Source organism: Amphibalanus amphitrite, unplaced genomic scaffold, assembly GCF_019059575.1.
Source record: "Amphibalanus amphitrite isolate SeventyFive unplaced genomic scaffold, NRLGWU_Aamphi_draft 000122F_arrow, whole genome shotgun sequence".
Taxonomy (NCBI): Eukaryota; Metazoa; Arthropoda; class Thecostraca; order Balanomorpha; family Balanidae; genus Amphibalanus; species Amphibalanus amphitrite.
Window position 1 is genome coordinate 341,101 of NW_024881617.1, and position 12,757 is coordinate 353,857.

A 12,757-nucleotide genomic window follows, 5' to 3' on the forward strand; every position below is an offset into this window, starting at 1 on the left:
CCTGTGAAAATAGAGCGGACGTGACCTGTTCCGCGACGTTAAGTTGTTAGGATAGTCCTGGAAGGGATGTGACTGGCTTGTCATTGCACCATCAGTACAGAGGACAGCTAAGCTATCACCACTGTCGATCTGATGTCGCGATGGCCTTGTTACTGCCGTAAAGCATGTTACCGTCTAGGACTGGCCATGAGTGAGCATTACAAGACAGATTTCCGGCGAGAACTTTGGAAGTATGCTACTCTTATGCATGTTTTGCCATTTTTATGTGATATAGCTGCCGCATTGATAGATGCCCTCTGAGGCCTAACATTGAGCGTTCTACGGCTAGGGATTACCATCGGGAGCAGGAACAGGAACTCTAGCAGAACAGATCCACATTTGTAACTCGGTGCGTTCCCGCATGGAAGTGCGACTGGCTGCCCCTCAATACCACTTCCTTGGGGACGGCACCCACCGGACACAGCGGCCGCCTATTCCCGCTCTCTTTCCGCTTCCTCCGGCACCCGGTGCCGACCCCGGTGCGGCGCGCTGATTCGTCCAGCACCTGCGCGCGCCAGGTGCTAGACGGGAGGGAGGAGCGTGCCGCCCTCGGGGGCTGCGCACCGCACCTGGCGCTACCTAGGGGGTCGGACCATCGTCTGACGCTGGCAGTGCGCCAGACGAGGTCAGTAGTGGTGGTGGTGCTGTGAAACTGGTGACGTATTGGGTGTTTTGGTGGTGTGTTGCACGGTAGAGAGCGGAAGAAGACATGCCGGCTCTTAGAGAGGTGGGTAATCCAGTTGGGGGAAGGTGCCGTTGCTATTCTTGGCCCCATTTGTAGCTGTTTGGATTGAACCGGACGCTGTCAGCTCAATGCCTGTGTTATGTCATGCCAGGCCTTGCAATGCATGTGATGTCGTTTCCGTGATTTGTCAACAAAGTCAGCAAGAAACTTGCAAAATCTTATCAGTTGTATTCTTCACTTTCAATGTCTGCAAAGACCCGGTCTTTTGAAAGATGCATGGCGCTGGCAGCTCACCTTGAGAAAATAAATCCAGCACACGACTGGCGTAATAAAACCGGCGAGCATCACGTCGCAAATCTGTGCCGGTTTTCCAGTTACCATTACATCCACCTGGCTTGTTGATCCACCGACGCAAGGCTAAAAATGGCCCCGACCAGAGCTTACAACATGTTCGTTCGACAAGGCTGGTCGGATAGCCTTGAAGCACGCTTCCCAGTGCGCGCTAAGTCGCTGGACGTTTCACATTTGGACTGATTCTCCGGTCAGACGTTGATTGATAGGTGTGAGGCAGTGTTTGTCGTGCCGTTGCATATGAGACTGGGAAAATTCGTGCTACTGCCGCGCCGGCCGACCAGCGCAGTCTGCGAAATTCGTGCAACAATAGTCGTGTTGACGACCCCGCGATGGATGTTAGCGTGACGCGTTGCACGGCGAGCAGCTGCGCGCATGTTTGTTTCCTTATTGCTGTTTTGAGAACTTGTCGGAATTCACCTTTTTTAGTGTACTGGTTCAATTGTTTCTTGCGTTTGTGGTGCCATAAAGGTTTTGACTTAGCATTTCAACTCGTAGACTGTTTAGTGTTTACCTCAATCTAAAGAATTACGACGACAAAAAAACTCCACGTCCACGCATTTTGTATTATTCCCACATCCCGTCATACTTATAGTGGTAGAACAACGTACTATAACACCTTTTTTTGCTAGGAGCCAACACTCCATTGCCTGTCCAGTCTACCCCTCACCAGATCCTGTCCTTCACTCGACACCGTCGTCAATCACCATAGACCTCTTTTAGCGGCCCTGACATGAGTGATGGCCGATGTGCCCTCCCCAGTCCCCAGGGACGGGGTGGGTCGCGGCAGCACTTATCGAGTGAATCACTTCCAGATGGGGTGACTCAGCGTTGCTGTTGTCGGGAGAACACATGGACCTACAATATACGACTCTTCACTATAGATTTGTTGAGACAAATTTACAGTTAAGACCATGGTTTAGTTGAAGCTCTTTTTGTGTGAAAGATGTACAAACGAAACCTCCTTGTCATCCTATCTGCATTTGAAATATGATAAAACCGCAATTAAGCTTCCAATCTTCCGTCTTTTGCTGGGGTGCTCGCGTGTTTTCCTTGGCGTGAGCAGCCTTGTCACGGCTAATTCCGGTATTAATTCCTGCTGTCTCTCCGGAGACCTCGTGCGTGCTGTGGTAGGTTGGCTGATGGACCACTGCGTCTCTATTTCGGTCCCTCTCCGTGCCTGGTTCCGTTTACCGGCAGAAGACACAGGAAGCTGGCGGCGGGCCGAGCGTTTTTGTCACGTGCGCCTCCTGCCCTGCGGCCAAATCGTTCTTGTCGGCCCGGGTGAGGCTGCAAAATGTCGATTTGTTTCTCCACCGCGGGCGGTTTCTGTGCGACAGGTGATCGATTTCTCTGGCGGCCCGCGGTAACGTCGGCTAGATGAGCTGATTGTTTATGTTAGAAGATGTGCCCGCGGGCCGTCTCACGTCAAATGCCGCCCGCGGGTATTGAACGGACTCTCTGTTGGGGATTGACTCGCTCGATTTCGCTAGAGCTGCACTACCCGAAGCTAACGGGATAATATGTTTTATCATTCTCTTGGGATTTTTGCAGTTTGCTGCAGCGTGCAGACTGAAAAATAACGAATTAACGAATTACGCGGCGTTTTGAAAATGAATCGTTCAATGACAAATTCCTGTGGCATTTTGAGTCGGTTCATTCGAATCGCCTGTTACACTGTTTTTTTTACTCTCGGCACTGCCCTCATTGACCTTCCTTTTGCCTAACCTCTCCTCTCCTTTTGCCTCTGACGGGGGGGGGGAGGGGAGTCAGAGTACTGAGATTCGCGAACCGACAATACAAGGTACTGCTGGTTGAGGAGGGATTGCTATCAATAGGCAAGGGAGCAGCGAAAAGAGCAGAGCTGGGGGTTAGGGTGGTTGTTTTGGGCGTTGGCTGTACGGTGGAAGGTATATTTCGCTGGGTAGTGTAAAAGGCTAAATGTTAGGTATGATGGACAACGGTGTTCTGAGAATACAAATCAGCCCTTCAGTTTTGTTTAGTAATGGTTGAAGGCCAACAGAGGCTGATTTTCGTGGGCGGGCTGATGGACAGCACAGTGCGCCCGCCGGAAAACAGCCTCTTGCGTTTTTGGGCGTTCACCTCTTTACACGGATGTCATTTAGACAATCATCGTCATTTGACCTTCAGCGCCTTATGGCGCCGGCAGTCAGCCAGACGCACTCTGAGGTCAAAGGTGCGACCCGGGGTCAAAGGTGACGGTCGACCGCACGCGCCGTCTGCTGCTCACCCGTGACCCGGCGACCTCACCGGCCCAGCCCCGCCAGAGGCCGCCAGCCACCCACGCCACTGCCTCAGCTGCCGTCAGCGGGGCTGGCTCGAGAACAAAAACCGTCCGCGAACCGACTCGCGGACGGCCTGACCCCGGCCCGCGTTTGTCGGTGCGTCGTTTTTGCGGCCGTTCGCAGTGCGCCATGTTTATGCGCGGCGCGGCGGGTAGGCCGCCGCCCGCGCCCGCTGGCGGGTCTGTTTGCTGACTCTGCACATCGAGAACGACGGCGGATGTAAGCTATGTGCGCCGAAATGGCCGCTAAATCGGCCGCAGGGGCGCGATCGAGAGCCGATCTGTCGGCACAGAGACGCCGTCGGCGGCGGCGCAGCTCCAGACGAGCGCCGACGCCCGACCCGGGAGAGCGGCTGGCGAAAACGCCTGGCCGCTGTCGCCGCCGCCGCCGTCACGGTCGCAGTAGGACAGGTTTATTGTTGATTGGACGGAAGTGGCTCGCTGCCTCAATTTGTTCCGCCGCCCAAAGTCACAGAAATGGGGAAATGGATACGTGACCGTGACGGTTCGAGCTGTCGGTGGTCTTCGTTAAAAGCTTTTAACATATGATTTTTTTTTCTCGGCAAAACAAGAAAAAGTGACTCCTGTTAGTGAGGTGCTGTGATTTTTCTACATAGACCGATTGAATCCTTGAATCAAATCTTCGAGTCGAGTGACATTCGTTCTTCTTCAGAGATTCGGCTTTCATACTCTAGGTACCTTTTTCGGTTTCACCTACGGTACGGTACCCTGAAGTCATGAACTATGAACGCAATGTGGCATGGCCAACTGTTGCGGTTTTACAGCTGCCGGCTGAAATGAATGACATCGCTGGAAACTTCCGGTCGTTCTGGAGACATTGCCCGCTGGTCACTCATGCTTCGTCGGAGCTGGCTGCGCCATAATCGTGTAAAATTCACGGACGGTGCGCCGGAACTGCGCCATTCGCCGAGTGCGCGACGTAAACGCCTCGTTGAACTTGTCTCCATGAGCTTACCTGTCTAGGAGCTTTGAGACCTGCTCTAAGCTCCACCCTCCAGCGGCTCTGAGCGGCCAGTGACGTCACAGGACGGTCTGATGATGACGTCACTCCGGATGTGGAGCTATTCAGGCGAGGATTGGCACACATACGCATGCACAATCCGAGTTTCCTGTCGGTGAAACAGCATTGAGCCAGTCAGTCGGTCTTTGGCGGTGAAGCAGGAAAAACAAGGTAGGCATTAGTGCAAGCTAATGTTGACTTGTTAAGTTTCATTTGTAGCGTTTAACCCGTTAGCTAACCCGTCATCGGTAAGTTTATGCATAGTTAATTTTGGCATTTTTCTTCGGATTTCTGTTCCAATCTACCTACGACTCGTCTAACTTCGTCATTCGTGTTCCCTCCACAAATCTGTGCCTTGAAGACCTGTCCCAATCGGTCTCGGCCTTCGATCAAGCATCTCTTCATTTGGAGTCGAGTTTCCCGCGTGAATGATTTTGAATGGGCCCGCACTGTCAGCTCGTGTCAGAGAGTTTCTTTCGGCGACCCGAGCGTGTGACCCTGGCTCGCGGAGAGGTTTTCCACTGGTGCGTTTCCGTATTTGGTTCCGCTCTTCAATTCCCAGATTCGTTTGTGTGGTGGTATTGGTGAAACTTGCCGTCTTCTCCAATAGCTCACCGTCCAGTGTTATGTCGGTCTTCGTATGCGCTATCTCGATCATCTCGCGATAATCTATCCATTATATCGGCGGTGGTACCAGATCTGTTTTAGATAGGAGGCACTATGCATACGTTGAATCGGTAAGCTTCTGTTGCTGTCTAAACTAACTTTGGGCTTGCTGTATGTTGTCAGAGAATATTTGCATATGAATTAAATCGGCTTGAATATAGTATCAGAAAGCTTGCATCAGATTACAGCATCTAATTTTCACATCCCATTTAGGCCAAAGTAATTTACCATGGCACTTGTCCTTTCTGTTCTGTCTAAGTCACTACGAATGTTACAATTGAGACTTCCTGCTGCCCATTAACCAGTCTCCTGTTTACCGTCTGTCGTAGTTCTATGGCTCTAGCTCTATAACCACGGCCCCGTTAAGCCCTTCCTGTTGCCTATCTACCGACAGTGGCCTCCTGTTTACTGTGGGCCGACTGTGCCGCCATTCCGACTGGTACTGATACCATCTCCTCGCGTGGCAGTGGGTCCAGTACCGCCGCCCGCGACCCGTTACCTCCCACCGGAGCCGGGCCGGCCCATCTGGGTGTGTCTGGGTCATACTGTACCCATGGCTCTACTCATACACCAGCACTCATACCTGTGCGGCTTTTTGTTCGCGTTGTGCGCTTTGAAATAAGCAATTAATATGGTCGCCTAATTAATATCTATTCCCGAATGTATAACTTTACGTTGATCATGTGAGAGACAACGACGCACGCTTGTCATTTCATGAATACTTCTTTGATTTCTACGACTCCCTAGGCCTAGACGCTCCATCTCGCCTGTTTTCGTAGCTGGCAGTCGACCGCGCACGTTCATTCCCGTACGCACACCAGCCTGAATTACATTACGTGACTGGGTAGCCGGCTGCACTGATTGCGTCCGCAGGCCTATTTGAACTCGTTAGGGCCATTGTGCACGGAGCACACGGCCGGACCGAGACCTTGAGAGGGCGGACCGTCTGGGGCTCACGGCTGGGAGGGAGGAGGGAGGCTGTCAGTGTCCAGCGCTCGTGAGAGTTGGTAATTGGTGGGCGTCTCCCCGGCGTCATAGGCTGAAGAGCCGTCACAGACTGATGGGACTTAGCGGGCTTCGTTTGGCTTCGGTGACCGGCGGTGGTATCCCTGGCTGTCAGCTCAGGCTGGCGTGGGATGCCGACTGACCGCTGTGACTGCTCTTGGAGGGGCTCTGGCGACCGCTGGTGTGACCGTCGAGTTCATTGAACGCATCAATCAGCTACCTGGCGGAAACCGTTTCGGTGTGGCCAGTTATCAATAAGTATCGTTTGGATTCAGTCCATTGTTGCACTTCTATTCCTTTATTTTTTTTATTGTCATCGCCTCCATGATAAACCACGACACAAATGATGTGTGAATTTTCATTTTCCATGGATATGCCCGCTTTTAGTTTGATTCTGTCTCTTGCGGATTCCAATCCAATTACCTCCTCAGATTCATCTCGTGCCTTTCAACTCGACCATTCGCTCCACATTTCTCCCTCAGACCCAGACATAACCCAGGCAGTCATCACCCCCCCCCCCCAGACGTCTGACCAGGTGTGGTGAATGCTTCCGTGTGCGACCCCGGTGCCTCATCCCACCGAGGCGCCACGCCAGGTGTTCCACATCACATCCCACCCAGACGCCGCTCGGGATGGATCGACGCTCCCTGAATACTCCCTGGAGGCTCCTGGGCTCGTCTAGGTCGCTCGCCGCTGTGGCGTGGCTCCCGCAACCCATTCGCCCGCCGCCGCCCCTGGCCGCGCGCCGCCGCAAGGCAGTCGTTGATCGATGTAACAGGAACGTTGGACCGCCTGCTGCGTGGCTCTACTCGCTGATGAGAAAATTGAGACGCAAACTGGCTGTGATTTAGTGCGCTTCCGATACACAGCCAAGGGCTATGCACATGTGTATTGTGTAATTAACTCAAAGTTATGACGGGACCAAGATCTCGATGATTTTGAAGCTGTTAAAACTTAAAGCATATGTAAGGCACGGTGGAAGATATGTTTTGTAAAGCATATCCGTAATGATATTTTGTAATTGTCAAGGGGTGATTTAATCGGCTATTTGTCAGTGCATTTGTCTCGTTCCACGTTGTTGAAACATCGTGCCGCGGGCCGGTACAAGCTGCCTGCAGTGACACAGGTGTCAGTGGGGCTGCTGATAGAGGTGTACCGACCTCACCTCATCAGCCCCGCCCCCGCCCCCGCCCACGCCCCGGCCGGGACTTGTCTCCGCCACCGGGCGCCCCGCCGTCTGACGGAGACGGAGCGCTGGCCGGACCGGCAGCACCTCCTACCTCCAGCCGTTAGTCGCCTGCTGCCGCCGCCAGCCGCCTATACCTCCACCAGCCACCGCCATCCGTTAGCCGCCTGCTGCCTCCGCCAGCCGCCGTGCTGTCTGTCCAAGATGGAGCGACTGCCAGTAGGACATCGTTACACAACATCGTACATTACACAACATCGTACCCGATTGCTGCTGCCCGGGGCCCGGACACCTGGTGACTATGTCCGGAGGGCTGCTCGGCGGGCTGCTGGCGGGGCCGTCGTGACCTGTGGCCAGGTGGTTTTACTTTGCACTTAATTTTCGTGTTAATATTTCCTTTTTGTGTGTTAATTTGTGTTTATGTTTTGTGGGAAAGGCGCTTTGATTTAAGCATTTTGCTTTTGCGCCGATCCGCGATTATTTTTTCCGATGTTTTTCGTTCTTGGTTACCAAAATACACTGAATGAATGAATGAATGAATGAAAAGGAACGGGCGCACGGGTTGTCTGCGGATGGTGGGGAAAATGAGGGCAGGGCTGGTGGTCAGGACCCCAGGGATTCTTATGTGGTAAAGGCCACACCGTCTGTTTTTGGGTAGAATGTAGGAAACAAGGAATCTCAGGTCAGGTGATCGTAAATGGAGCAGACGAGACATTACAGATTGAGAATGTTTATAGTCAACCTATCACACCCTTTTACTTAGAAGCCACCTCACAAACGCCCAGAGCTGCATCGGCTATTGGCGGCTTTATAAGCCACCGTTGACCACCACAGCATGCAACTCCCACGAGTTGTTTCGGTTGGGCGTGCCGCGGGTGCCTTAATTCTCAGGGTGATTGACTCTCACGAGTTCGAGGTCCCCCGAGGCCGTGACAGGCGCTGGGGCGACGCCCTCAGAACCAGCAGTCTAGCGCCGCTCGTCACTGTTGATGTAACGAGCTTTTAGCATTTCCACAAAAAAAAAAAAATGATTTGACACAAATTTGCAAATGAAGGTCTAGCTTTGAACCGTGACATTTTTCCTGGCGATGATTCTTTCACGTCCATTCATGGGACTTTGGCCTGTTGCCAATACTGTGACTGGGAGTCGAGTTTGTCGACCCTGCTGTTCGCAGTGGTGTAACCCACAATGATTTACCTTCCTCTCTAAACTGCACATGACCAGGCGACCAAACGAGCTAGCGCGGTGCCGCCGGAGCGCCGCCACCCGTTTCGTGACAGACCTCATCGTGTGTCCGAAACTGACCGCAGACTGCGCGCGGCAGCGGCGGTTACCATGGCAACGAGACTGGGCCGAGAGACTCGCAGTCTATCGGCCCCTTTCGCCGGTGAGGCGTGAAAGCCGCCGAAATGAGGCAACCTGTGTGTGAAAGACCTCCGCCCCGGGCCTGGGTAAAAGACCCCAGGAATCCGCCGCGAAAGGCGCCTGTGAATAGGCTGAGAGGAAGGACGACGGTTTGTCCAATGAGGAAGAAACCGGCGGGAAAATTGGCGTCGTAGTGTGGGTACGATGAATTCCTGTTGGTGTCGGTCGGTTGTGGTGTTGGTTTGTGTAGGTTTGTGGTGCGGTTCGGGACGTTCTCCATACGCACGGTTTGTGGTTACGTCTGTCTGTGGTCTGTGGTGGTGTGCGGTTGTCCTGTGGAGCGTGGTGTTTTGACTAGTCTCGTACGGTGGTCGCTTGCCTGCGGTTTGTCCGTGGTTTGCTGACGCATCGATGGCAGCTAGGTGACGATTTGTTGACGAATACGATAGGGTCAACCTGCGACATTTGATATCCCTCACCAAAATGAGCCGTGATCAGTCTATCTGTGATGAATTCTTGCAATAGCACTTTGTAATTCTTGATTGTGTTACTGTGCATCTTGATCAAGTTCCATAGCTTGACGGCCTTATCTAAAGATGGTCTGAGCTAACGCCACGTTTTCCTTGTGTCCACAGTTGCAGAATAAACGAGAGATGTTCTTCCGAGGCGAGACGCCGCCATCGGTGGCGCCGCCGCCCGTGCCCAAGGAGATGAACAACACGCCGGCCGCCCCCGCCCCCGCCCCCGCCAAGGAGGTGCGAGAGAACAACAAGGAGAACAGGCCGGAGGTGAGGTGAACAGCTGAACATCGCCTGTTCACTGCCCGAGGCAGTTCTCTGGGGCTCCGGGGGCGGGTTTAGATGTGACGCTAGCTTGGTATTTTGGTTTTGAATGCGGGCTTAGTGTATCTCTTGGTCACGTGTTTGATGTGTAGGCTAAATGTGTGTTTGTGTATCTCTGTGACATCTTTGTTAGATCCCAGTGTCAAATGTGTGTTAGTATAATCTCTACGGCATCTTTGTAAGAGATTTTCAGCTCGGATGTAGCAGCCTGTACCAGTTTCGGGCTAATCGTATTGCCGACAAATTGTCGACAGTGTCTCTTCGTTCTATCCAATTTGATAACAAGTTGGAATTAGATCTGGTTTGCATCATCCTATCACGCACATATCGCATGTGTATCGGCCGTTGTGGCGTGGAGGTATTGGGCTAGCGTCGGTGTTTTGTCAGTGGCTGACCCAGATGACCCCAGCGTTTACACTTGCTGAGGCTACAATCCCTTCCGTGCCGTGTCACCCTTGACCTCTGTGGTCCCTCATCCGCCTGTCGCTGGGGTATTGAATAGTGAAGGGTAGGGTCTGTCGGGGATGAAGGGGGCGGGGTAACGCGGCACACCACACAAACAGCAGAGGTTGCTTGTCTCACAATGAGTGTTTGTGACGAAGGAGCATGCCTTGCTTGTCTGTAACCAACGTAGCAACATCATTGTGTTCGACAAAAGGGGATTTAGAGGTTGTTTACTGAGTTCGTGATGCATCATAATCACTTCACTGGGTCACTGGGAAGTTGATCGCAGTGCTGAATGACGCCCAATGTCTGATTGACTGATTCCTACCTCGTAATGACTGCGAGGGACAAAAAGTGACATGAGAAGCCCACATGTTTTGTATGTTTTTTTATGTTTAAGTCCATTCGTCGCTTTTTGGAAAATTTGGCGGGAAGTTAAACACGTCAAATGTTAAGTACTTGAAAACGTACTGGGGAAGTATTTTTCCCCGCTAACGGTCCCATTTTATTCGAAATTTGACGTGTATTATCCGTATGCCGTAGTCATCAGATACGCCGCTGCCTAATCGTACCCAGTACCCACCCTTGAACGTTGGATGGGTGTCACGCTTGTTTTTTAACGGATATTTTCTCCCGGCATACAAGTGTCTGTACCTGTCTGTGCCTCATCCTATTCATTGAAGACTTTGATTGTCATTAGCCGGTCAAGTTCACAGCATTGTTCCCTGGGACGCAAAAACCTTATCCGCGTGCTCAAAAACGCACGAAGATACCGCGACCTGTAAACCAATGGAAAGCGTGGGTGAAACGCACCCGGTGCTTTGAACAAGCGTCTTTGAAGCGTTTGCTGAACGGAAGAAACGCGAGGCATTCATTCTGGCCTGTAATGTTGCATTGTTTTTTAGTTCCGTTCATTGACAGCCCGTCAAGCTCCTGCATGCCGTTGGAGCCTGTCATGGCTTGGGAGGCAGGTGAAATGTGGCTTTTTGTGAATACCTTAGCAATCAGCACGGCAAGCTCCAGTCTGGGCCCAGTCAACCGGGCCTGCAAAAGCTGGTGATGATAGTCTTTGATGACGGCGACGCGGCACTGAATCAAGCCAGAAGATGGTGTGTCAGCTGCCGCCTGTTATTGGTGATAGCGTGCTGGTGCTGGTGATCGCATGTGGTCCTACTGGTGCTGATTACCGTGACACCAGGCAGCACCAACCACGATTGGTGACTGGTGCTGGGGAGAACGATCCCTTGCTGAAAAGAGCGGTTTGTGATGCGTTTTCTCGACACGCCATCAGCGCATAAGCTCGTGGTCCCGATGGAATCGCGTGAGGTTATCGTCAGAACTCAGCTGTGGGAAGACCAACGAACCACAGAAAACTGTCCATAGAAAGGCTAGCGGTATGGATGGCCTGTTGACAAAACCTATAGAAAGCAACGCGCCGATTGTTATAAATAATTGGTGGCAGGGGCACTGGTACTGTCCTTCGCCAACAGCAGTTTGAAAGACTCGTCACCTGTCAAACCAGTCTCAAACATTTGAGAGCGGAACAAGACGTCGAATGGTTTACGGCTCAACTATTTAAATACCTGGACTACTCTCGATATTGAACTACATAGTGTTTGTGTTAGCTTTATTGAACTTTTACGGTGGCTACTTTCTCTTTTATATCCCTCAATGGAGAGGGAAAGCAGGTTGTGCTCCTGACGTCAAAATGTGTCACTTCTCCAAAGTCCATCTCATCCCCCGCTGTTTACGTTATGCCGTAAACACAATCCATCAAGGAGGTACCGTGCATCTGCGGGGCATCGCCGCCGTCGCAATAAATTCATTGTTGGGGCTGGCCATATTTCAATTAATTGGCTATTTGTCTTTGCATTCCTTCGCATCGATTCATCACTTCCTACGAGTCAGCGGCGCTGCTAACCAGAAAAGCAATTAGGATTTGGTATTATCTTCTAATTATGCGCAGTTACAGTCGTTCCAATCGCACACACGCATATTAGAAATGCAGTCAGAATTCGTTTGATACGATTAAGTCTGTTTCTTTTCATCCATCTCAGCTATCGTATTTCGTCGTTGACCCAATCACACTATGGTCACCACTTATATCCAGAATCCCTCCGCAGCAGCATCATTCAGCCCATCTGCACGGCGGTAATTAGTTACCTTCCCGGACCTCACAAGCGGTCTAACACACCGTCCAACCTTGTGTCACACTAGTCACACCTGGCGGATCAGCGCGGCCCACTAATCGGTCCGGAATCAGTCCAGTCCGGCGGCCTCCCTCGACAGTACCTGCTCAGGCGGTGACGGTGCGACCGGACCTCGCACGGAGTCGGCCGCGCGGTGTCGGGGCGGACGGAGCGTGTGCGAGCGACTCAGTCGGTCACTGGGCCGCGGGCGGTGTGGAGAGGGGAGGTGGACACGGTGTGGACGGTGTGGAGAGAAGTGGACAGTGAGGTGGATTGTAGTGCTGTGGACAGGTGGTGGTGCAGTGAGGACAGTGCAGCTGGTTGAAGTGGACAGTGAACGGTGGTGGCCAGAAGACCTCCCACAAGCAGCATTTCCAGCGGTCTTTCGTCTCAGCTGTGATCGACCGATCCCGTCCGACCTCAGCTGACCTGCCATACCGCCCGAACCGCTGTGACGGATCTCTCGCTATGGCCCCGGGCGTCCAGCGTGGAGGCGGCCCGCAGCCCTCGCAGCTACCGCTGCCACAGCGTCGCCGGCAGCTGGATCGAGGCAGCTCTGGACTGTCGCGCAGTGGTCTGGACCTGACCGGCAGCCAGCAGCACCTCAATGGGGGTCCAGGCGGGAAGGTACGACGCAGAGGTTATTGTTAGAGGTTAT

General features: G+C 52.7%; 1 protein-coding gene across 34 annotated transcripts in view; it reads left to right on the top strand.

The window, feature by feature from the left end:
• The window catches only part of LOC122381558 (septin-7-like), a 95,057-nt gene that overhangs the window by 60,925 nt on the left and 21,375 nt on the right, over positions 1 to 12,757 (top strand). For 18 of the 34 annotated variants that reach the window (XM_043365873.1, XM_043365891.1, XM_043365874.1 and 15 more), the window contains one exon: positions 9,260 to 9,412. In XM_043365873.1, coding sequence (XP_043221808.1) covers positions 9,260 to 9,412 — 153 coding nt within the window. Of the gene's footprint in view, positions 1 to 655; positions 767 to 9,259; positions 9,413 to 12,171; positions 12,727 to 12,757 lie in introns of those variants that run through there. The other 16 variants (XM_043365875.1, XM_043365877.1, XM_043365880.1 and 13 more) reach the window with 6 other exon arrangements.